Source organism: Bison bison, unplaced genomic scaffold (genome assembly GCF_000754665.1).
Source record: "Bison bison bison isolate TAMUID 2011002044 unplaced genomic scaffold, Bison_UMD1.0 scf7180017864473, whole genome shotgun sequence".
Lineage (NCBI taxonomy): Eukaryota > Metazoa > Chordata > Mammalia > Artiodactyla > Bovidae > Bison > Bison bison.
In genome coordinates, this window is record NW_011495034.1 from 18,911,214 (window position 1) to 18,937,298 (window position 26,085).

At 51.0% G+C, this 26,085-nt stretch overlaps 1 protein-coding gene across 2 annotated transcripts in view; it reads left to right on the forward strand.

The window, feature by feature from the left end:
- GNAO1 (guanine nucleotide binding protein (G protein), alpha activating activity polypeptide O) overlaps positions 1-26,085 on the forward strand; it is a 138,723-nt gene that overhangs the window by 62,271 nt on the left and 50,367 nt on the right. For both annotated transcript variants that reach the window (XM_010861916.1, XM_010861914.1), the window contains exon 2: positions 3,662-3,803. In XM_010861916.1, the coding sequence (XP_010860218.1) occupies positions 3,762-3,803 (42 nt within the window). In that variant the 5' untranslated portion in view covers positions 3,662-3,761. The remainder of the gene's footprint in view (positions 1-3,661; positions 3,804-26,085) is intronic.

Genomic DNA, 26,085 nt, shown 5'->3' on the forward strand with positions numbered 1-26,085 from the left:
ATAATATAAGAATTGTTCAGCAGTATATTTCCATTTTACCCCTCCCATCCTTTGTGCTATCATTGCATAGATTTTGCTTCTACATGTTATCCTATGTATGTCACAATACATCTTTCAGCCTTTTTCCTCTCTCTGCTTCAGTTTAGATGGTTTCTATTGCTGTGTCTTCAAGTTCACTATTCTTTGGGGTGTCTCATCTGCTGTTAGTCCCCGTCAGTGAAATTTTTATTTCAGATATTGCATTTTCATCTCCAGATACTGTTTTATTCTTTTTTATATCTTCCATTTCTCTACTCATTACGTTCATGTTTTCCTTTAGTTTCTTGAGAATATTTTTTTTTAATTTTATTTTTAAACTTTACAATATTGTATTGGTTCTGCCATATATCGAAATGAATCCGCCACAGGCATACATGTGTTCCCCATCCTGAACCCTCCTCCCTCCTCCCTCCCCATACCATCCCTCTGGGTTGTCCCCAAGCATGCACCAGCCCCAAGCATCCAGTACCGTGCATCGAATCTGGACTGGCGACTCGTTTCATATATTATATTATACATATTTCAATGCCATTCTCCCAAATCATCCCAAGATAGCTGTTTTTGAGGTCTTGTTTGTTAATGCCATCATCTCTGACACTTCTGAGTTTGCTTCTGTTGACTAATTTGTCTCCTGGTTATGGATCACACTTTCCTCCCCCTTTGCATATCCAGAAATGTTTCTGTTGGATGCTGGATACTATGAATATTAGATTGTTAAGGGTCTGGATTTCACTGTCCTCATTTAAAGAGTGTTAGATTTTATTCTGTCACGCAGTTATTGACTTGTGGGTCAATTTGGGTTTTTCTTTGAGGCTCATTTTTAAGTTCTGTCAGGGCAGGTCTAAAAGTAGCCCTTACTACCGAGGAGTGAGCCTTCTGGGGTCTCTGCCAAGTGCCCTAGGTGTCTAACTCTCCATTCTGACTAGTGGGGACTTGCACCACGCTCAGCCTTGGGTGAGCTTTCGGACGGGTCTATCTTAGAAGCTCCCTGACGCATGTTTCTTCTCAAGTTTGTAGAGTCTCACTCGATTCAGCCAAAGCCTCAGAAAGACCCCCAGTCAGATACGTGGAGCTCTCTGTCTCGCTGTCTCTCTTTCCTCTCAGGTACCCTGCACCTCAGCCTTCCAGAACTTTTCCCTTTACCCCATGCGCTCAGGAAGGCGGCTGTGATGTGTGCGGGTCCTCCCTCCCCGAGCTGAGGTCTGGCGGATGCCTCCAGGCAGAAAGCCAAGGCGATCACAGGACTCATCCCTCACAGGTCTCGCCACGCTCCCTTCCCTTCCGTCCCAGATCACAAGTCCTGCACTGCTTATTCTCCAATGTCTGAAAGCCCTTGTTTCACATATTTTGTCCAGATCTCTAGCTATTTACAGTGGGAACTAACAATTCCCTTTGAGATTCCCTCCAGGGTAGTACACATCCATGATGCAGACTGGATGTACGCTCGAGAAACTTGTACAAAGCCGGATTTAGGGCTAATAAAAGACAGTGAAAAGGCAGTGGGGTCATTTTGATCTGCTTCTTAGAGAAGCTCAGGATAAAGACTCAACCCAGCACCAAGTCACATTTTATAATAGAAACTGTTAATATCCATCAGCTGACCTGGGGATAAGTAAAACACGGTATATCTGTATATGAAATCTGGTTTGACAATAAAAAGAAAGGGAGTACTAATGGATGCTTCAGCACGGATGAACACAGATGAACACGCCAAGTGAAGGAAACTAGTCGCAAAAGACGACACTTCGTCTGATTGCATATATGTGAAATGTCTACAGCAGACAAATTTGTAAAAACATAAAGCAGATCAGATGAGTGGTTGCTTCCTGCTGGGGGTGGGAGATTGAGTGACTGCTAATGGGTACAGGATTTCTCTTGGGGAGGGCAAAAACATTCTGAAATTAGACTTAGAGATCACTGCCCAACCTTGTGAATATACTAAGGAATGTTGAGTCTCTCGTTTTCCACGGGTAGATTATATGGTCTGTGAACTCTATCTCAGTAAAACTGTTTATAGAGAGAGAGACTCATTAGCAGTGTTCTCCAGTACCGAAGGACACAAAAGGCTGGAGGAGGGCTGCAGAGGTAGTAAGGGAGTCTGAGCTTTCACGCAGGTGGATGTACACGTCACAGGTGGTCTTCAGTCTTGGACTGAAAAACGTGACCACAGGAGAGTTTGCAGTTTATTGGCAGATGACTAATGTTGGATGTGTGTGTGTGTGTACGTGTGCATGCATGCTCAATTGTGTCCGACTCTTCATGACCCTATGGACTGTAGTCCCCCGGGCTCCTCTTGTCCATGGGATTCTCCAGGCAAGAATACTGGAGTGGGTTGCCATTCCCTTCTCCAGGGGATCCTCCCAACCCAGGGATCAAACCCACGTTTCTTGCATTTCCTGCATTGGCAGGTGGATTCTTTGCCACTGTGTCGCCTGGGAAGCCCCTACTGTTGGGTGTTAGTCTTAAAATCCAATTGTCTTTTCTTAATTACCTCAATCGTGAGCAGATTCTTGCAGAGTCTCAGTTTTACCCCCTTTCTAGTTTTCTCTGGTCCCTGGGCCCTTGTCAGCAACGGGCACCATCCACAGGGCACAGGAGCCTCAGGGCATGTCTGGCCTCAGCCTTGACCCCAGCCGAGCCTGAGCACAGAAGGGCGCTGAGTGTCGCGCGGCCTCCAGGAGCTGCAGTGTCACCTCTGTGTCCTCCGTGTCAGGTTCAGAGCCACCAGAACAAGGGCGACACAGTGCTCACATCCCAACCGAGGGTGGAGAACAGGCCCCTCCTTCTGCTGGCTCTCCTGTTGTCAAAGATGAAGGTGGTTCGTTTGAAGTGAGTGACCTTAAGCAGTGGAAGTTTGCTGTGAGAGAAAAATGTGTTCTTCATCTGCAGGCTTCTTTCAGGGGTCTTCAACAGTATGCTCCTGAGTGGATATTTAAGCTAAAACCCTGAGCTTTGCTTAAAAATACTATTGGCAGGACTTCCGTGGTGGCTTAGTGGTTGAGAAATCTGCCTGCTGATACAGGGGACAGGGGTTCAATCCCTGGCCTGGGAAGATTCCATACGCCTCGGGACAGCCAAGCCCGTGTGCCACAGCTACTAAGCCCGCACCCTCAAGGCTTTACCCCACAACAACAGAAGCCGCGCACTGCAACTGGAGAGTAGCCGCACTCACTGCGACCAGAGAAAGCCCACACACAGCACCACAGACCTAGAGTAGCCAAAAATAAATAGTAAAATATTCATGACAAGCATATATTGAGTGCTCAATGTGTATTCTGAGTGCTTTCAAGTGTTATTAACCCCTTGACTGATCTTGCTTCCACGGTATGTAGGGAGTATAAAGAGACTGCATTTCTTTTTTTCCACAATTCTGTGTTTCAAATTAATTTTCGGTAATTCAGGTAGAGTTTCCCTTCAGATATTGTGGTGTGACCACAGCAGCTCAGTAACTCAGCATCCAGGTTGGACCAGGCCCTCAGCCAGCTAAGCCAGGAGGTTGGCCAGGGACCGGCGGGGAGAAGGGAAGAAGAGAGGGGAGGGGAGGGCTCCCACGTCTGACAGCGCTCGTTGCCAGGTGAGGCCAGCGCGCTCATCATACGTGCTGTGTGTGGTTTCTCTCTAGGATCATCCACGAAGACGGCTTCTCTGGCGAAGACGTGAAGCAGTACAAGCCCGTGGTCTACAGCAACACCATCCAGTCCCTGGCAGCCATCGTCCGGGCCATGGACACTCTGGGCATTGAGTACGGTGACAAGGAGCGAAAGGTAGGCCGCTGCGCCCATGGGCGCGGGGAGGAGAAGGCCTATCCCTGCTCCCCGCCATGTCCTCTCTCTGAGGACGGGCTGCTGTACGGGGACAGGACGAGACTGTGCTGTGTCACCAGCCAGGGCACCTGTCCATCTGGCCAGTACAGCCCAACAGGGGGCTCCGGTAGTGGGCAAACCGCCATAGCACGATTGCCGATGGAGATGACAGACCCAGAATTCCAGGGTTTATTGTGTAGATGAGAAAGGGTTGGTGATACTGCCCTAAATCGTGACCCTCACAACATTGTCCAAGTACATGCCCTTGGGCAACTCACTTGAACAGAAAAATATATTTTTTAGGCACTACAAGCCCTACCTGGCCACCATCTCCCCTCCTTAGGGGAGCTTTCCTTTCCTTGCCAGTGGTGGGGGCAGCCGTTTGAATCCACTCTCTTCCTCCTTTGCACCAGGGGGCTGTGTTTTCTGCCCCTCCAAGGTGAGTCTGAGGACCAGGCGCACTCTCCTTCCTGCAGGAAGTTGACATCCTAGAACAGGGATAGTTTTCAGTTGAGTTTCCAGGCTTCTGATAGGTGGTGAATGGAATAAGTCATAAAAACTCTTATTTGCAAATGTCTGTGTTCACTGAACCTTACACAGCTATACTGCTGCTGAGTCACTTCAGTGGTGTCCGACTCTGTGCAACCCCATAGACGGCAGCCCACCAGGGTGCCCCGTCCCTGGGATTCTCCAGGCAAGAACACTGGAGTAGGTTGCCATTTCCTTCTCCAATGCATGAAAGTGAAAAGTGAAAGTGAAGTAGCTCAGTAGTGTCCAACCCTCAGCAACCCCATGGACTGCAGCCTTCCAGGCTCCTCCATCTATGGGATTTTCCAGGCAAGAGTACTGGAGTGGGGTGCCATTGCCTTAAGCCGAATAAAAGGGGCAAGGGAAAACAGCCTTGGAAAATTCTCTCGAGGAGTGGCTCTTTATCTCCTGCTGGGACGCTGAATCCCAACCGTCCTCTCCCTATGACCTGGAGTGTGAGGTGGGGAGCAGGTGGAGGCCACCGAGTGCCTGGGCCCCTCGTTGAAGCCTCTGGATAGAGAGCGTTAAGCTCCGATTCCCGTGTGGTGTGGTTGTGCACTGTGTATACATCCTTTCTTTGCCAAAAAATCACCTCCCTCACAGAGGAAAACCATCCTCACCTTCACTGGGTATGATAAATCATCTGTGACAGATAGCTTTAAATGTAAAATTCAATATTTTATGCACAAAATCCTAATTCTCTGCGACAGTCATCCCAGCTCAGGCATTGCCTCCCCCCGGAGGAGGGGAAATTGAGTGACGGAGGATGTCCAGGGCCAGCCTGGGGCGGGGAAGCCAGGCGCTGCCCCTCAGGGAGGAAACCCTTCTCCCCGGGGATGGGCTTTGGTTTTGGTCACAGAGCCAGGGCCGTGGAATGAGGGACACTGTGAGGTCTTCAGTTCTGTTTGCACTAAGAATTCACTGAGGTGACAGTGTGCCAGGCCTTGCTGGAGATGTGTGTGTATGAGTCACTCATTCTTGTCCAACTCTTAGGACCCCGTGAACTATAGCCTGCCAGGCGGCTCTGTCAATGCGATTCTCCAGGCATGAATGCTGGAGTGGGTTGCCATTTCCTTCTCCAGGATAGTAGAGCTGGAAGACCAGTCAGCAAAGAGCAGCTCAGATCATCAGATGTAGCCAAGACAGGTTATCAGTAGCCAGACAGCTTACAGGACTTCATTCATTGTAATAATAATGGTCACAACAGTAACACCAATAGCTCTCTTGTACTGAGCACCTACTAGAGGCCAGGCATTGTGCCATAAGCACTTTGCAAGTATTAACTCACTTTTGTCAACTTGGGCAGGTGTTAAAGCAGAAAATGCCCGGTCTGATCTTCAGACATGGGACAGGCCTTTGGTCTCTCTGTCTGCCTTTCAGCCAAAGAAAGCTTGGTGCCTGAATCTCAGTTAACCAGGTGACACAGTGCAGAAGGCTCACATGTCCATAGCACACACTTTACACAAACACACACACCCACCACAGCCTGCGAGACCTTCCAAGAGTGTGTGTGTTCACTGCCACGCCCACCTCTCAAGCAACTCTTCCTTCCTCAGAACCTCCTGCCCTGATTATAACCCAAAACAGCGTGACTTTGAAATGCTTTTCTCCTTTGGTTTTGGAAAACATTTGTTGTTCCTGGAGGATTTTGTTTTCCCAGTTTATTATCCTGAGTAGAGAGGTGGTTGCTTGGGTATTGCTAGGAACATAATGTGTTAAGGTCTATACTGGGAGAAGGCAATGGCACCCCACTCCAGTAATCCTGCCTGGAAAATCCCATGGACGGAGGAGCCTGGTAGGCTGCAGTCCATGGGGTCTCTGAGGGTCGGACAAGACTGAGCGACTTTACTTTCACTTTTCACTTTCATGCACTGGAGAAGGAAATGGCAACCCACTCCAGTGTTCTTGCCTGGAGAATCCCAGGGACGGGGGAGCCTGGTGGGCTGCAGTCTATGGGATAACACAGAGTCGGACACGACTTAGCAGTAGCAAGGTCTATACTGTGGGCCCCTTGGCCTCTGTGGCTGTTTCTTGTGTGGTGGAGACAGCCCTCAAGTAGAGGATTGGGAAAAGGTCCACTGAGAAGGGAGACCAAGAACAGAACGGGTACTCCCTGGAGAGTCCCCTGGACACGGAGGAGCTGGAGCCCAGTCCTCTGTCGGCAGGTGGCACCACGGCACTCAGGCTTGTCAGGAAGTCCTCCAGGCCCTGGGGCGTCTCCTCCTGTTTTATTTCACCTTAGGCCACAGTGAGCTGGGCAGCTGGAGAAGGTGTTTCCTGGGAGTGGCCTAGTGTGGCTTTGCTGTCTAGGAGCTGCTGCAGGGACCGCCCCCCCCTCCCCGCCCCCAGCCTGCCTGTGTATCAGCTGTGGGGGTTTGAGGGATGAGGTGGAAGGGGGCAGCTACTTCACACTAGGTGGCCAGGGAAGGTTCCCCTGAACCTGAAAGGGATATTTGTGATGAAACGACCTGAGAAGGAGCCGTGGGAGGAAGAGAGACAGAGGCTCCAAGCAGACACCACCAGGCCCTAACAGAAAGTGAGCCTGGTGAGTTGGGAGTGAGAAGTGGAAAAGAAAAAAATGAGGCACAGAGAGGCAAAGTGATTTATCCAAGGTCATTCAGCACAGAATCCGTATTTATAGATTTGTAACCCTAAGGAAGCTATGATCCATGTGGCTCAGGTCCAGGGCAGAGTCCCATTTAAAGAGGCACAGTACAGCCAGGCAACATAAAGCTTCAGAACCCTGTTCTTCGGAGTCTCTCCCAAAACATGGAAAGGCACTCAGAGGACAGCCCCCACTGCTCTTCTCACAGGGCCTTTCCTGTCTTCCTCGGGTCTGTCCCAGTCCTGCTCTCTTGAACTGCTTTCTTCCTAAGTGCCCCGGACACCGTCTCTCTACCCACCCCCACAAGCCTGCCAGGCTTTCCCCTCCTGTCCTCTTTCATCTTCTCGCTTGTCCGTCTCTGCCTCCTGCCACCTTCTTCCCTCTCCCCCTCTCCCTCCGTCCCCGTCTCCAGCTGTCTCTCTGTTGCTCCTTCTCCCTCGGTCTCTCTTCCCTTGCTCCACCTCTTTCCTCCGCCTCCTCCCCCTGCCTCTTCCCCGCCTCTCTACATCTCCATCTCCCTCCTTCCTCCCCCCTCTCCCTACTCACCCCAGCTCATTGTCATGTAAATTGTCCTAAACTTTTGAGAGGATCTTCCCCCTCCCTCTTCTCCCTCCATCCTCACTCCCAGGGCCTGCATCTGCATCACAAAAGCAGAGTAGCTTGTCTGGCAGAACTGGCCTCAACCCTGACACTGGAACAAAGTCTGGGGGAAACTGGACGACTAGAGGATTAGGAGGTTCGTTTGGGCAAGCTGAGGATGGGGAAAGTCTATGAACACTCCCTTGTGATAAATTTGATCACACCCACGTGTATATAGAAATACACACAAAATTTATGTGCATATGCAATATATACTTGCATATGTAAAGCACATTATAATGGGAAATAGCAAAGAAATAATGCTTTGAACTTGTGTGAGGCTTTATTAAATTGAAAAACCCTCTCATTTTCATTTTTTCTTTGTGCACATGCCTATTTCTCCCACTAAATTTTAAACTCCCTATGGGGAGAATATAGGTCTTATCCATCTAGTACAGTGCCTGACACAAGAAGTACTGGATAAACTGTGTTCCAATCCCGGTTCAACCACCAACTGTATGGCCCTGGGTACACTATTTAGCTTCCTCAGTATTTCTGTCTGTAAGATGGGCATAATTCTAATACTGTCTCCTTTCCTCTGGTGTTAAGGTTAGATGAGGTGATGCACATGAAACGCTGGGACAGTGCCTGACACGTACAGCACCTAACCTGCAGTCTGTGGCCAGTGCCCTAAGCGGGACTAAAGATCAGTGCTGGTGCTGGAATTGCCACCCAGCCTCTGACGGTTCACCAAGGGGCTTCGTTGGAATGCCCCCTCCCTGCCCTGAGATGAGACATGGTACTCTTTGGGGAGGCAGAATCAGATTTCACACTTAGATTCCAGAATGTCATCGGATCTCCTCTGGTAAGAGAAATCTTGCCGTTTAAGTCACACAGTGGAGCGCTGAACACGGTCTCCTTTTTAATCGGGGAAATGCTATGATGCCGTCTCCACGGTGCAGGGCTGTTTACCCTGCAGTTCACAAGAATTCTGAAAGAGACGAAAACAAGGATGCTGTCTAGTCTGTATCTGCCTGAGTTCCTTGGGGTCTGGAGAAACCTCAGCAGTCGTTGTCAGGTCTGATGGGGGGCTGGGGAGGTGACAAAGGCCCAAACCTGAGGCCGGAAAGAGGCTTCCTCCAGGCAGCAGTGTGTACACCACCATGCGTTGGACGCCGCCACTCTTCAGCTGTAACAGGCCAACCCCGGCCCAGCTCTGACCCTCTGCCCACCCAGGCTACAGAGCTCGAAACTCTGCTGCTCCATTTTGCAGATGAGGGCCCCACCTGGCCCCAACAGGAAAGAGACTTACTCCAGGGATGACGTGGCAGGCCCGGGACTAGAACTTGAGGTTTTCTGAATCTCTGCTCAGTTCTCTTTCCATCTCAGCAGCCTGCCCAAAATCACTCAGCCAACCTGGGGCCTCATTGTCTTTCGTTTGGTGTGTCAGCCAGTCATCCCACAAATACTCAGTGAGCAGTCACAACACCCCAGGCAGACAGTGCACAGGAAGGCAGGGTTAGATGCAAAAATGAAAGAGGGAGCCCACCCTTTGATTTGCAAGGCCTCCTCAGCTCTGCAGGGTTCAGTGCAGCCAGGTTGGCTTGCTTCCTGTCATCTAAGACTGGATCGGGCAGGCCCTGGGTTTGGGGCAAGTGTCTGTTTTTTAAGCTCTGCCGTAAAGAGTGCCACACCTGGCTGCTAGTACCTTGGCCCAGATTGGCAACACAAGTGGCTCTTCCTGGCCCTCCTCCAAAAAGACCAGCTCAGAGGAACGGCAGGTTTTAAGATGGGAAAGGAAGAAACGGGGGATTAAAATGCCAGGTTTTGAGATGGCCCTCCAATGCCTCTCCTCCTTAGCCTCTTCTTGGGTTTCCACAGCTGAAGATGGTCGCTCCCTCTTCTGAATGTGGTCATTCTGGAGCTCCAGCCCCAGCCGTCCCCTGGCACTCTGCAGCCGGACAGGGAAGGAGGGGAGCCTGAGGGCCAGAATGGTCTTATCTACCTGTACATTCACCCATTCATTCATCCACATAGGTGTTCCTGCAGGGGTGGGCAAGACCCAGTCCCTGCCACCAGGGCGTAGGCAAGGAGGACAGATGCTTCGGTAGGCAATGGTGTTTTCTTTTGATTTGTTTTAAATTTTTATTTATTTGTTGGCTGTGCTGGGTCTTTGTTGCTGTGCCCAGGCTTTCGCTAGTTCCGTCAAGCTTGTGGTGTGGGGGCTTCTCCTTGCGGTGGCTTCTCTTGTTGCAGAGCACAGGCTCTAGGGCACTCGGGTTTTAGTGGTTGTGGCACACAGGCTTAGTTGCTCCACAGCATTAAGCCACAGCACGTGGAATCTTCCTGGACCAGGGGTCGAACCTGCAGCCCCTGCGTCGGCAGGTGGATTCTCAACCCCTGGACCACCAGGGAAGTCTGGTAGACGGTGTTTTTTCTTTTCATCAAAATGTGGTGATAATGATGCTCCTCAGGGGGTTGTCTTGAGGACTAAATGACGACTAGGTGCAAGATCTTAGAGTAGAGCCCGGCACCCAGTAGGTACTCAGGAAAGCTTAGCTGTTATTAGCATTGTGTGCCTTGAAGCAGAGTGACAGCTACTCCAGTTTTCAAAGGCAGCCCCCTGGCAGAGGGCAGGGATCTGAGCGCTCATGGGAGGAGCCCTGCCTTTGCCTGGGTTTTGTCCTGCTGTCAATGCCCATCCTCAAGAATCAGGAAAGCTGGAGCCAACTTGGGCTTCTGTGTGTGATTGGCATTTAATGAAGGGGTGCTCATGAGAAGAGGATGGTTCTCCTCCAGAGAGCTTTGAGGGCTAAACAGAAAACCATTTTTGTGAATCTTGATAAAATGCTGAGCCCTTCCCTGCCTTCATAAGTCAAGTGTTGAGAACACATGAGGATATTTCCTTGTCAATGGAGGGTCATAGTGGGCCTCAAGGTTCTCTCCATGGACGTCAGAGATTGTGGTCCAGGCCCAGAGACAAAGGATATTCCAGTAGAAGGTTGGGCCTAATATGCCACCCCAGGACATTCGTATAGACACCTTCCTTTGAGCAAGTCATAGAGCTCCTCTGAGTTGCACTGTGTAAGTTAGGATGTATTTGGCTGCTAGTGAAGACCACCCAACTGTCGGTGTCTTTGACGGTAGGGACACCGTCAATTCCTGGACAGGGACTCGTGAGAGATGGCAGCCCCGGGGCTCCTTGCAGCATCAGGCCTGGGTCCACCCTGCAGGGCCCTCTGGGTGCTCGTGGCTCCAGGTAACACCTCCCACAGGGACTCCAGGGCAGGAGGAGAATGCTGGGTTGCCCAACTTCGAACCACACATCAGCCTAGCGGGGAGGGAGCTGAGAAAAACAAAAACATGGCTTTTTTTGGGGGTCTAGTAGGACACAGAGGCAAGAGAGAAGGGGGCTGGGGGATGGCACTGGTCACCGCCGACCACTCTGCCTGTGAGCTGTCATGGGGATCTGTAAGAACGTGGAAGCAGATGTGCTGAGTCGGTGGGAAGTCCAGTCTGGAGGCTAGAAATGGGGGTACGGTGGGGGAGCTACTCTGGGGAACGTGTGCTCCTCCAAGCTGGGACAGAGGTGGTAGTAGCTTCTTCTCTGGTTTCTGCCTTTGTTTGCCCATTTTAGTCTTTTCTGGCCAATACAGCAACAAGACCATAGATGGGTGGCTTAAACAACAGGAATATGTTTCTAACAGTTCTGGAGGCTGCGAAGTCCAAGGTCAGGGTGGCAGCAGATGAGATGTCTGGGGAGGGCCCCTTACTAGTTCACAGACAGCCATCTTCTCTCCGTGTCCTCTTGAGACGGAAAGGCTGGGATTGATCTCTGGAGTCTCTTATAAAGGCACTCGTCCCCTAATCCCCTCCCAGACGCCCCGCCTCCCAATATCAGGACACTGGGGATTAGGTTTCTACATAGGAATTTTGAGAGGACACAGTCGGTCTATAGCACCCATGTCAGAAGCTGGAATGTTGTCCTGAGGGGCACTGGGGACGAGAAGATGGTTGGTGGCAGGTAAATCTCCTGGCAGCGCAAAGCTGTGGCAGAGTGTCTGGGAGGAATGTCCGTGCAGAGGAGCCTGGGGTGGGGCTCGCTGAAGAGAGCAGGGCAGTCCACCCCGAGACCACCACCCACCCGGCCTGGCGCCCCAGCTTCCCTGGGCGGGCTGGGTGACTGCCGCGCCTGGCCTCCATCCGGCCCCTCCACGTCATGGCTCGTGGAATGGGTGGGTGTTCCGGCCTGCGCCTCGGCCAGGCTCCGCACGTTCATCATCTGTAGAAAGAGGTGTGGAATTTTAGAAAGAAAAAAGGAAACCTAACGACTCCAACTAACAGTAAATGAAAACCACAGGCAGTGATGTCTTGCGCTTGTGTCTCCTCCCTCCCTCCCTTTCTCTTTCTCTTTCTCTCTCTCACAATCTCTCTCTCTCTCTCACAGTAGCGTACACTCCCCTCATCTGTCTCTCCCTGTAAGCCCTCTAATGGGGAAAAAAATGTTATGACTGTGAAAAAAATGGTGAAAAAAATGTTATGACTGTGCAAGTGAACATTTCCGAGCATCAGGATAGGGGGTCCCCACTAGTGGCCTTTCTCTTGAGTATATGGGGGCCCACATGATGGCCCTCAGTCTGCCCCTATCCCCTGCATTTCCACCAGCTACCCACAGGAAAGCCAAGAGCCTCCTCTTTGGAGCAGGAGCGTAGGGGGCACATCTTTTGGGCTCAAGGTGGCAAACAAGCTGCCAAGGATCTTGCCCAGCCTTGGAAGACATAGAGGACAGCTCAGAGAGGCCTGCCTGGCCAATGCTCATGTGTTAAGGCTCCTGGCATGTTGAAAAATAAAGAATTCTTAAAATAAGGCCACAAAATTGTATATTTTAAATGGGCTTCCTCTGGTGGCTCAGACGGAAAAGAATTTGTCTACAATGCAAGAGACATCGGTTCCATCCCTGGGTTGGGAAGATCCCCTGGAGAAGGAAGTGGCAACCCACTCCAGTACTCTTGCCTGGAGAATTCCATGGACAGAGGAGTCTGGCGGGCTATAGTCCATGGGGTCACAAAGAGTTGGACACGACTGAGCGACTAACATTTCTAAATGTATACTTAACAAATTAATACTTTGGACCCACCATTAATGCAATGCAGTATAATTTTGCTACCCAGAACATGGTCAGAGGATCTATAAAAATGTTAGTGCACAGTGCAGGGCTGGTTGCACGGCCCCATAGGGGACACAGGTTCAAGCCTTGTGTTGAGCACTGTCACCGTTCACCCCGGAGGGCGGTCTCTCCCTGACCATATCTGTTGCCTAATTTGATCCAAACCCCACATTGGAGCCCCTTGTGGATGACGGACCCTTTCTGACGGACCCGGTGTTTTACAGAGGAGCCAGGGGGACCCAGAGGTGGACTTTGGCTCATTGTGGGGTGTCATGGGTGTGTCGAGGCAGCCGTGTGGGTGAGATCGAGAGGGTGGCCGCGGAGTGGTGTCTGGGTCCCTCCCCAGCTAGAAGGCCCCGCGCTCTGCCTGCCTGGGCCGGAGGGGTGTAGTCCCACACAGGCAGGGTGGTGGTGGCTTCCCCAGGAAAACCAGCGCCTGTCTGCCCTTGTCATAACCACACACACCCATCTTCCTCTTTACTCACCTCCTTCCCCTCTTATTTATTTACGCCTCCACAACCTACCAGGGTCTTGCACCACTGCTGAAGACCCTCTCTGGATAAGATAGGACACTCTTGGTCACCAAAAATAAGAAATACAATCAAACTGGCTTGTGAAAGCAAAAAAACACTCCCCCGGGTCCAGGGAGGAAGAAGTCCAGAGGGCCCGCTGCAGGAGAGGCTCCACCAGCAGCTCTGATGAGCTGCCCTGGCTCCTCTTCATCTCCTCTGGCCCCCGCAGCCTTCCTGTTGGACCCACAAAATCACTTCTCATCTTGCAAGAAAATGGCTGGCACAGTTACATCACCACTTCCTCCCGCTCCCCCCTGCCCCGACCCTTGAGCATCCCTGAATGTGCAGAGCAGAGGGTGTACCCTTGTACACCCTTCCCTGAGAAGACACTTAGATCCTGGGAGTTGCCCTCTCTCCTTGGCCCCACTGAGATCATATGCGCATCCCTGAACATGCCTGAGCCAGTCACTGTGACCAAGGAGATGTGGTACTCTGATTGCCTGAAGGGTTCCTGGGACCAGAGTGAATTCCCCAGGAGCTCATGAAACAGGAAATGGAAGCAGAAGAAAGAGATGCTGGGGAGGCCACCTTAGTCATCCTGAATACTCTCCTTGACTTCAGCGCTGCCCACTGTGCCTGATTCATATCGTATTGGTGGATGGCCAGCCACGCTCAAGCTACTATAGCAGGATTATGACGCAACCCAGTTTGGCTGGAGCCAGAGCTACTCCTCCCCCGGTGGCCTCTCCCTCAGTGGCCAGCCAGGATTCCGGGTGTAGCCCCCAGCCCACCACTTACCCTTCCTTTCTCACCTTTCCGCTGGGGCTGCGGCAGGGGGTGATGGCAGAATGGGAGATGAAGGCAAGTGGAAGACATGGGCCCATGTGTGGGAATATCTCCTGGGAAGACTCCGGTTTCCCTGAGCCAGCAGGGACCTTAGCCATGTGCTAGTCAAGGCTTAATTTAGAGCCAGACCAGTGCAGTTGCAGAGGGCCATGCCCAGGGGGAGGCAGCTCGGCAGGGGTCAGAGCCAGGGCTCGGAGTCAGAGATATAACCTTGAGTCTTGGCCTTGCCTGTCATCAGCTTTGGACTTTAGGGTGGTCACTTGGCTCACTCAGCCTCAGAGTCCTCATCTGGAAACCGAAGGTAATAATAACAATGACCTACTCACAGGGCTGTTACGGTTGAAGAATTCATATATGTTGAGGGCTAAGCATGGGGCCTGGCACGCAGTAAGTGTGCAGTAAACAGCTCTTGTTTTCATCTTCCTCTCACCCACACATCACCCCCTGGCTGGTGAAGGGAGAGCCAGGACTAGAAGCCCGGCTGTGACCATTGTTCCAGGCCGGGGAGCAAGGTGTGTGCCCCGGCCCCTGTCCCTCTTCCTGGCTTTGCAGGAGTGGAGCTGAGGAAGGCTGCTCCTGAACCGGGGTCCTGCAAGGCCCAAGACAGAAGCCAAAAGAGGTAGACCCAGGGAGAGAGGAGGCAGGACCCCAGAGAGGAGAGAGGCGGTCGGCTCTGGGTGACAGTCCCCCAGAAACACTTGAGATGGTTCTTCCTGAGTAGGAAGGTTGAGCCCCATCAGGTGTCCCAGCGTCAGTGGGGCGCCTGGGCCAGAGCACATGCTCCCTAAACGGTCGCTGCTTTGTTTCTTTGTATTAAGGCTGTCCCTGATCTGAGAACATCATTCCCACCATAAACCCTACCTAGTCCCTGTGGCTGTAAGTATCTTTTCCATCTCCTGGGCACCTTCAGCTTCTCTCTCCCTCTCTGTCTTTCATTGGTTGTCTCACTTGTTCTTTTTTTTAAGTCCTTATTGAATTTATTAGAGTATTTCTTCTATCTTATGTTTTGGTTTTTTGGCCGTGAGGCATGTGGGGTCTTAGCTCCCAAACCAGAGATCGTACCTGCACACCCTGCATTGAAAGGTGAAGTCTTAACCACTGGACAGCTAGGGAAGTCCCCTCACTTGTTCATTTGAGAAACGTGCTGTGGCCTTCTGTGCACTAGCAGTGTGTCAGGCACTGGGTGAACAGAAATGAGCAGAGATGAGCAGACTGGCCTCAGTTTCCTCATCTGTAAAATAGGGTTTGTTTTTTTTTTGGGGGGGGGGTGTTTTTATACTTAGGACAGCACATGCCACAGACAGGGAGTCCTGCCATGTCATGTGCTTGTCCAGGCACAGCGTGAGCGTGTTTCTAGCTCTGATGGGCACAGACCCTTCTGGCTCAGACAGCAAACACGCATCACCCAGCGCAAGCACTGGCCGTCAGCCCCTCTACGTCCTCGCTCCCGAGTGAGCCCAGGAGCAGCTGACGGCCCTAGAGGAGCTGCAGATTAGGAGCGTTTGCACAACCAGACTCTCCTCCCCCGGTGTCTCTGGTCCGAGGTCCCCGGGGCACAGTCCTGAAATAGCTCACTGCCAAATTAGGTCCCGCTTTTCCAGCTCTGTGGGCACCCTCCCCCTTCTTGCCCAGGCCTCAGTCTTCCTTCCCTTCTTCCTGCCTCACTTCCCTGCCGGGTGCTTGGACCAGCTGGTGCCCTTGATGACAACCAGCCGAGGAGAGGAAGGCGGCTCTCTGTGCCCAGCTCTGCAGACCAGGGTGACTGCTGGGGGCCCAGGTGTCCCCCACCCCAACCCCAGCTCTTCTCAGGGTCCGGGTTGTGCACCTGAGTGAGCAGTACCTTGATTCCCGGTTACGGCCCTCGCTGGGGCCACATCCAAGCGTCCCCTCTGCAGCAGGGAGCCTCATGATAAGGCCTCAGCCTCTCGTGTCTTCTCATGTGGAACCACAGCGTGCATCCTCTGAGTGAGGTTCTGTGTGTCATGGGGCACAGAGCACATGCTCAGGAGTCAGGCAAGTGCAAGGTCAGCACTGGATCCTCTTATCTTTGTGGCCTCAGGCAGGTTCCTTAAGTACCCTGAATTTGAACCTCAGTTTTCTCCTCTGTAAAATGGAAATAATATCAGTGTATATCAGCCAGGGTGCAGGTTTCCCTGCTGTTACAAAGACCCCTAAGTAACAGTGGCATAAATAAGATGAATACACATTTCTCTCCTGCCTGAGCAGCCTGGATGTGGCACTGGTCAGGCCCTTCTGCCCAGTTGCTCTGTTACACTCAGGGTCTCTGCCTCCGTTCCAGGCCTGAGGTGCTGCCCCTGCTACCCCTCCTAGCCTGTGTTGTGCTGTGTGCTGTGCTTAGTTGCTCAGTTGTGTTCCATTCTTTGCGACCCCATGGACTGCAGCCTGCCAGGCTCCTCTGTCTATGGGGATTCTCCAGGCAAGAACACTGGAGTGGGTTGCCATGCCCTCCTCCAGGGGACCTTCCCAACCCAGTGATCAAACCCAGGCCTTCCTCATTGCAGACCATGGGGAAAAGGGTGGGTTTGGCTTAGAGAAGGTCCTCAGTGTCAGGGTGAGGAGTATGGATGCTCATGGCCTGGACCGGGGGATGTTTGCATTGGGGGAAGAGCCTGCGGCCAGCAAGGGCTCCATGGAGACCGCCTGGCGGGCAGGAGAGGTGCAGGCCCCTCCCTGGACTGTGTTGCGTCATGTCAGTGCGCTTCTGGTTTACTTCTTCTCCAAGACCCAGTGGTATGGAAGGTCCTGGCCCAACACATCAGAATCTCAGATCCTCTTCCACCAGCCACTCAGGGGCAAGCCTCCCTGCAGTATGAGAGTCCCATGGTGCCCAGCGCCTCCTGCTGGACCTGCAAAGGGCGTCCTGTCCCTGGAGGCCCCTTCTCTTCCCGCGATGCTTCCCTTGTCTGTGTATCCACATCTCTCACTGTCTGCAGCAGCCCTACTAGAGTTTGATCCCAGCTTTCTCAGTGCACACTTCGCTGTGAACCTACAGTTTTGTGCTGGAGGAATCGTTGACACTCCTCTGGCTGGGATTCCTCAGACAGTCATCCTTCGATGTGATGGAGCAACACTCTTTTTCATTGAGTAAGTTTGGGGGCACGGACTGTGTCTCCTCTTGGAAAGCCACGAAGGCACTCAGAGCCCAGCAGAAAGGAGGCTTGTTGTCGTGGGTCTCATCCAGAGTTTCCTAAACTTTTGGGGTTTTTTGGAGTAATCCTATGAAGTTTTTGGTTCACGTACTGTTGCAGTTTAGCTTGAAGGATTTTGAGCATTACCTTGCTAGCATGTGAAGTGAGTGCAGTTGTATAGTAGTTTGAGCATTCCTTGGCATTGCCCTTCTTTGGGATTTGAATGAAAACTCACCTTTTCCAGTCCTGTGGCCCCTGCTGAGTTTTCCAAATTTGCTGGCATATTGAGTGCAGCACTTTCACAGTATCATCTTTTATGATTTGAAATAGCTCAGCTGGAATTCGATCACCTCCACTAGCTTTGTTGGTAGTAATACTTCCTTGGCCAGCTCCTGGGGGCTTGCCAGCCATAGGGGTGAGCAGGTGGAAAGACCACTCTAAGCGTCGTCATCTTCCGGAGTGTGCAAGGAAGCAAGGCCCGAAGCTTATCCTTGGGCTATAAGTCCTAGACATTTCGAAGCTGGATGGGGAGAAGAGAATCAGATCTAGCCTTTGTGTGGAGGCTGTTTCTCCTGGAAAAGCTGGGGAGGTGGGAGATCACAGCCTCCCCTCTCCATCCCAGCCCTTCTCTTACCCGCCACCCAGCTGGATGGGGAGAACACCCAGCATGGGGACCCATCTTCCCTCTCTGTGACTCTCTGGCACATGGAGGGGCAGGAGCCCAGTCCTTCTGGGCCCCCCAGGAATTTAGAGAGAGGCCAGGGTCTTTGTCAGATTAGGGTCAGACTTGAGCTGGAGGTATAGCAGGCCTCAGCTCATGGCAACCCACTCCAGTATTCTTGCCTGGAGAATCCCATGAATAGAGGAGCCTGGCAGGCTGTAGTCCATGGGGTCGCACAGAGTTGGACACGACTGAAGCGACTTAGCATGCACACACGCAGGCCTCAGCTTATGGCAGAAGAACACTGATGCTTCAAGGAAAGCTGGGCTTCGGGCCCTGCCCCGAGCCTACTCTGTGGCCTCAGGCAAGTCCTTCATCCTACAGTTGCTACTGAGGAGCCAGAGGGCCTCTAGATCTCCCCTCTACCTTGCCCCCTCATTTCAGTTCCATAACTTCTAGAAAGTTCTGTAAATGCTTCTGGCAAAACTTAAATGCTCAGCTTAGGTGATTGCCAAGCCCCCTCTTCCCTTGTATCCAAAAGAGAAAGAATCCCCTGTGTTGCAAAGGTGGCACAAATTAAAGAAAGGCTGACTTGTCTAGGGGAGGAAGTGGTGCTGGACAGCTGGCAGACAGTAGTCAGCGGTGGAGGCAGCCCCACTGTGGGCACCAGGATGCACAGCTTGGGGCCAGGGCCTGGGGCTGTAGATATGGGTGCAATGCCAGCCTAGGAGGAGCCTGGTGTGGGGTGACACGTGGGCCACCAAACCACAGGCATAAAGCCATTAAATCAAGCAGAAAAACACTTTTTCTGCTTGATTTAAGTCAGGTATCACTGTCGCCGCATCTGTGTCAAGGGTAAACCGTGTTGGAGGACTGTGGGGGGAGATGAACACGAATGGCCCTGGGAAGCTGTCAGCTTCCCTCTGATCACTAGGGCAGGCTCCCTGGGGGCCAGAGAGTGGACGGTGGATTTCGGGAGCCATTTGCTTGACGAAAATGAGATGGCAGAACATACAGAGCCGGTTCAGGGTTGGGGCATGAGGCCAGCAATGCTTCTGGGCTTCATCACAAACGTCGTGCACACAATTCATTGACTGACCCACGCCCTCAACCCAGACCTCACGGTTTATGCACACAAGGAGCTCACAAACTTGTATAGTGCTTAGGCTCACTCTCTGTAGCCAGCCTGTCCACTCGTGGAGCCCAGTGCTGCTTTCTGTACCCGACGTGACCTGGGGGAAGGTACCCATCTGCTCTGTGCTGCTTGTTTTTAATCTGTAGAATTGGGATAATACCAGTTGTTAACCTCATGCCTGGGACAACAACGTGAAGGGCTTGAACAGTGCCTAAAACACTAGTATGCAAAAGCCCTTTGTATTTGTCAGCTCAGACTGCCATAACTAAACATAGACTGGGCAGATTGAACAACAGAAATGTATCTCTCACAGCTCTGAAGGCCAGAAGCCCAATATTGAGGTTCTGGTCCAAATAGTTTCTGGTGAGAGCTCTCCTTCTAGCTTGCAGACAGCCACTTTCTTACTGTCTCCCCATGTGACGTTCTCTAGGTAAACACACCTGCAGAGGGCGGGGAGTGAGAGCTCTCTGAGATCTCTGATAAGGGTACTAACCCTATCAGGTCAGGGCCCATCCTTATGATCCCATTTAACCTTCATTCCTTACTCTTAAGTACAGCCACACTGGGGGTTAGGGCTTCAGCATACGAATTTTTGGTGGACACATACACTCAGTCTATAACACTCTTACCTAGAAGATTTAGCCTTTATGATCTACTACCGTGATTTGGCCCTTGGTAATGAAGTTGCCTGGCATATATGAGGTCTTTAGCAATTACACAGCTCTGTGATGAGCCCCTTAAGGGGAGGAATCCTTTGTTTCTCAGCTCCAAGCCCTGTGTTTGGCACAGAGGTAAACCCGTTTTACTACCGCCATCTTTGTGCTCTGGACCTCCCACCTGTGGGGCAGGTATAACAGGTGTTCACACATGAGGAAACTGAGGCTCAGAGAATTCAGATGACTGGCCCAGAGTCAAGCAGCTAGTCAGTGGCAGAGCTGTTCTTGGGCCCAGATATCTCAGAACCTGGCCCACTGCCCTTTCTGCTGTGGATATGACCCCCATGAGTTCAGAGGCAAAAATCGGATTGTGGAAGACCAGAATGGATTTGGATCCTGACTTGTAGAGCCACCTTCTTCATAGACCATCTCTCAGGCCTGAGTTTTCTCAGCTACTGAATGAAAAGCACACATCCCCCCTCTGGAGTCTGTGCAGCAAGGAGAGCAGGTCACACGGGGGACACGTGCGAGAGGCGATACCTACTAGGAGCTGGCTCTGTGCATCTTCCCCTGGAACATGGACCCTCTTCAGACAGGACACAGAGGACAGGCACCCAAAAAAGAAACCTCATACCCAAGCAGCCACCCTCAGCCCCTGGCCACCCCAGTCTCCTTTCTGTCCCTGTGGATTTGCCTGTTCTGGACATTTAATTGGAGTGAAATCATATGGTGTGTCCTCTTTTGTGTCCGCCTTCTTTTCACCCAGCATTATATTTGCAAGGGGCATCCAATGTTATACATCGAATAATATCCCATTGTATTGGAATTTGGATATATCAGACTTTGTTCATGTGCGTATTATATGATGGACCTTTGGCTTGTTTCCACTTTTGGGCTATCCTAGCAATCATGCTGCTGTGAACATTCATGCAAAAGTTACTGTGTGGTCACACTTTTCTTTCTTTTGGGTGTATACCTAGGAGTGGAACTTATGGGCCATATGTGAAGTCTGTTTTTCTGTTTTAACTTTCCAAGGAAGTATATAACTGTTTTTCAAAGTGGCCACACCATTTTTTATCACCATAAGCAATATGTGAGTGTTTCAGTTTCTCCACATTCTCACTTACATTTGTTATTTGTCCATCTTTTTTATCGTAGCCATACTATCGGGTGTAAAGTAGTGTCACAGAGTGGTTTTAATTTGTGTTTCCCTAATGACTAAGGCTGCTATTCATGGGGTCGCAAAGAGTCGGACACGACTGAGCGACTGAACCGAACTGAATGACTAAGGATGTTGAGCATCTTTTCATGTTATTAGCTATCTATATATCTTCTTTGGAGAAATGTCTATTCAGAATCTTTGTCCACTTTTTAATTGGGCTGTTTGTCTTACTGTTGAGTTGTAAGAGTTCTTTATACATTCTGGATACCAGTCCTGTATCAGATGATTTGCAAATATTTTCTCCCCGTCTGTACGTTATCTTTCCCGTCCCTGGATGATACCCCTTCAAGTCTACCCACTTCTTCCCCTAAACCTTATTTGGGCGTCTTTCTTTCTTTTTTTTTCCCTAATATTTATTTATTTGTTTAGTTGCACCAGGTCTTCATGTGGAATCTGCAGTCTTCATTGCAGCATGTGGGCTCTTTGGTCTGGATTGAACCCAGACCATCTGAATTGGGAGTGTGCGTTCTTAGCCACTGGACTGCCAGGGAAGTCCTGGTCCTCCTTCTTTTCTGGTCTTACTCATCTTTTTCACCAGCTCACCTGGAGCTACAGGAACTGCCTCTTCCTTGCTTTGTGGACAACGTTCCCAGCAGGTTCTCACCCAGTCAGCAGCCCCAGCCGCACCCAGACTGTGGTTGCCCTGGGTTTGAGGGCTCTGTGTTGGTCAGACGAGTGCTGCCCACAGGCCCACAGGGTGAGAGTGGCAGAGTAGAGAGACCACCATATGCTAAGCATCCACTGGGCACTTGATGCTTTGCTCACATCATCCCACCGCATCTGTAAACAATCTTGAAAGATGCTAGTATTTTGTCTTCCCTGCACAAACTGGTGCCAGGGTTTGCTCTTTGGGTTGTGTGGCTGCAGAGCATGTGTGTGGCTCACAGGCAGCAAGTTTGCCTCTGCTGTCCTATTTGGTAAATGTCAACTCCAAGAGGAGCCCAGTGTTGTTCAAAAATCCTAGAGGATGTATTGGTCCCTTCCTAATACTAAGTCCCAGGATAGTAGCAGCAGAGTTTCCGTGACATTCTGAAAAACGCCTGACTTCACCTGCTGTACCAACCAACCCCTAAATCTCAATGGTTCAACACAGTAATGTTTCTTGTTCACATCACTACCTAATGTGAAAGGTGAGGGTGCTCTGGCTGCCCTCTGCTCAGTGGCTCTGCCAGACCCCCAGCCTTGGGGTCTCCTGATACGAGGCCAAGCAGACAGGGAAAGGAAACACATGGATGGTTGTAAGGAAGGTTAGGGTTGAGGTAGGGACAGGTCACATTCCATTGGCTAGAACTTGGTCATCTAGTCACACCCTGCTGCCATGGGATCTGGACAGTGTCTAGCTGTGACCTCAGGAAGAAAAGCCAAAATGCTCTTGTCCCAGGAAGCCAGTGTCTGGCACAGCCTGTGGATGGGGATTTTAGCTCAATCGCCTCCAGCTAGTAGAAGCCCCACCTCTCCTCTGGTGAGAGGTGCATGTTCCTGGCTCTCCTGGCCCTGTTTATCTCCTCCTCAGTGGGGACCCAGCAGAGTTGGGGCCACACAGTGAAAGAGCAGCGCTTCTCTGTGACCCGATGGAGTAAACCTGGACTTGGCTCTTGGTGGTGGCTGTGATAAAGCCTCCCTGTCTCCTCTGTCCCAGCTCCGTAGAAGCGGGCTGCCTTCCAACACCTACATGCATGATAGCCCTGGAACTCTGATTCCATATGCTGTGTTCTAGGAGCTTCTGTTAATGTCATTTCTCGAGCTGTTGTCTCTCAAGTCTCATACACACACTTTGGTGGATGTGAGCTACATATAAACCTTTGATTTTTACTGTCATTCTATGTCTGTTGTAATGGGTACTAGAAAAAAGTCACATCAAACTCATAATTTCACACAAATAACCGTTGAAGATGAGGCTGCTATCAGGGCTCTACTGGCATGGAAAAAGAAGTGGCTCATGAAGGACTGCGTTTGGAACATGGCACAGAGTGAAAAGGCTCAGGTGCTGGACTGTCAGCTGGACTGTGGTTCCAGGGCTGGCAGCTGTGTGACCACCCCGCACCGAGTGTGTTCATGCAGTGTAGACAGCCTAGGGTGGTTAAGGTGTCAGACAACGGACAGCAGTATCTGGCGTGTGTTACGAGTTTAGTATGTGTTAGGCATTAGGACACATTGCATCGTGTCACTGACTGTGCCCCAAATCCTGTAGTAGCTGTTATTACTGCCATTTTAGAGATGAGCAAAGAAAGGCTAAGTCACGTGCCCAACTAGCAGCAGAGCCAGGCTCTGTCCCCCAGTGCGGCTGACTCCCAGGCTGGTTTCTGGGGGGGCGTCCAGTCATGGCCCCGGCTCTGGCACTAACTTAGGAGTCCCTGTCTGCAGGCCTCATCCCTCTCTGAGCCCCTGTATGCACAGGGCAGGAGGTCCGCTTAGTGGCTTGTGCAGCACCCGGCTCACAGAATGTAGGGCTCTGTCCTCACTTCACCCACAGCAGAAGCCTTTGCCTAAAACAAACAAAAATAAAACAGAGCTGGACCAGATGCGATCTCGATGCCTACAGACTTTGCCCGTTCCTGACCCCCTGCCTGACTGTGGATTCTTGCTGTTGTCTCTTTCCACAACACCTGGGTACTTTATTGTGACCAAACTTGAGGTGTAACCCAACTATGAATGCTCAGTTGTGTCCAACTCTTTGCAATCCTATGGACCATAGCCCGCCAGGCTCCTCTGTCCATGGCATTCTCCAGGCAAGCATACTAGAGTGGGTTGCCATTTCCTCCTCCAACCCAAGTAGAGGCCATCATTTATCCACCTAATTATCTGTTGATGGATATTTGAATTATTTCTCTTCTAGGGCTAATGTGAATTAATACTGCTAGAACACTGATGTACAGGTTTTTATGTGGACATATATTTTCACTTCTCTTGCTACTTACTTATGAATGGAATTGCCCGGTCATCTGGTAAGGATATGTTAACTTTATAAGAAGCTTCCTAACTGGTTTCTGAAACGGTTGTACTCTTTAAACCACGAGCATTGTAGGAGAGAGTTCCTGTTGCCCAGTACTCTCACCAACACTTGGAATTGTCAGTCCTTTTATATTTTAGCTATACTAGTTTGTCGGAGAATGCGATGGCACCCTACTCCAGTACTCTTGCCTGGAAAATCCCATGGGCAGAGGAGCCTGGTAGGCTGCAGTCCATGGGGTCGCTGAGGGTCCGACACGACTGAGCGACTTCCCTTTCACTTTTCACCTTCATGCATTGGAGAAGGAAATGGCAACCCACTCCAGTGTTCTTGCCTGGAGAATCCCAGGGACGGGGGAGCCTGGTGGGCTGCCGTCTATGGGGTTGCACAGAGTCAGACACGACTGAAGCGACTTAGCAGCAGCAGCATGATAGTTTGTATGTAGTAGTATTTCATTGTACCTTTAATTTTCATTTCCCTGATGACTAGTGGTATTTGGCACCATTTGTATATCTTCTTTATAAACTATCTGTTCATACCTTTTTATTCTTCCCTTTTCATGGGTTGTTAGTTGTCTTATTAATGAGTTGTAAGAGGTTTTTATTTTTTATTTTTTGGTGGGGGTGGGGGATACATTTTTATGCTTAACATGTTTTCTGCTAGTCAGCAATTGTAAAGAGTTTTAAAAAAAAATCTCTCCTGGATGCAAATGCTCTGTTGGATATATGTATTGTGACTATTTTCTCCAGTCTGTGGCCTCCCTTTATCATGAACATTTTTAAGTGGATTAATTAATAAATGTTGATTCGTTGACTCTCAGGTTTCCATCTCTAGCTCATACCTCTCTTTTGAGCTTGAGGGACCCTTTTCTTATTCCTTTGGCTGCAAGGTCCCTTTATCTGCAGGTGAAGAGGCAGTGTGGCGTTAGGGGTAGACCTGTGGACTTTGGGGTCAGGCCGTCCTGGGTCCAAGTCCCGGCTCCAGGCCTCACGAGCAGGCAGATCTTACCCTCTGCTCTGAGCCTTGCTTTCCTGGCTTGGAAAAAGGGGGACAATAAACGATCATTCCCTTGGGCTGTTGTGAAACTTAAGCATGATGATGATGGTAAAGCACCAAATGAAGGCCCAGAAAGGCTGAGCTATACCTGTTGGCATGCCTATCGTCAAGGGGGGGATGTGCCCTCAACACTTGGGCTCCAGCCCAGACCAGTCCAGGTGGCAGAGCCAGATGTCTCTGTCCTCCTCCTCTATGTTGAAAACACCACGCTCCTCACCATTACCCAGGGCTGGACACCTCAGACCTCTCTGTTTCCTCCTGTGCCCCACTTCCCTTTCCAGAAGGGTTCTTGCACCAGCCCCTTCCCCTCTCTGCCCAGCCTCTGCCCCAGGCAGGCCTCCTTCGCAGTCTGCATAGCTCTGGGAAAAGCTCCTTACCTAGACGGTCTCCCTGCCTTCTGCCTCCCCCATCTCCCACCCTGCCAAAGGCTCCTTTTCTGAATCTGAACCCTGAGGCCCCAGGGTGCATGTTTGGGGGAGACCACTTTGTGAGGGTGGGGCTCAGCGGTCACCAGCTTCTTCTCTGGTTATAAATAACAGGCTCTATTCTTAGGCTACCGCGAGTTCTTTCTCCTCCTCTACCTCCCAGCAGAGCCTCCATCGGAGACCTTGGCCGTCCTTCCTGGAGACAAGCCATTCCTTGGCCTTTGGCAGGACCCATTCCTTTGATACGTGATCAGAAAATTCAATTATAAAACCAATTACCAATTTCCTGAGCTTCACAAGGGAGACATGAAGGTTTGATTAAGTTTGAGTTCCTGTTGGGCTGATTGCCAGCAGAGGCCACATGGGCTTGTGGGAAATTTTCTTGTTGATTCTGTTTTGTTTTGTGGCTGCACTCTTGGGGAGAGAGGGGCCCACTAGTTTTGTGTGGTGGGGTTTTTTGTTTTTTTTTTTAACCACCCCTCCAACTTGCTAAATGGCTTTTCCCCTGTTGTGATGCATGAGATGTAAATCCCCCAAAGACCCGTTGCCAGGGTGACAGGCTCTGGAATTGAGCTCAGCTAAACAAAGTCCTTTAGCATTGAAGGTTGAAGCACTCATTTCTCATGCAGAGTTGGGTTCTAGGGGCCCTCAACGAGGCTGCGTTCAAAGTCGCCCAACAGGGACAGAGAAGGGGTTGTCTCACTGGTCACTGTGGAGTAGCTTCAGCAGTGTAGCTGGGCTGTCTGCTTCCA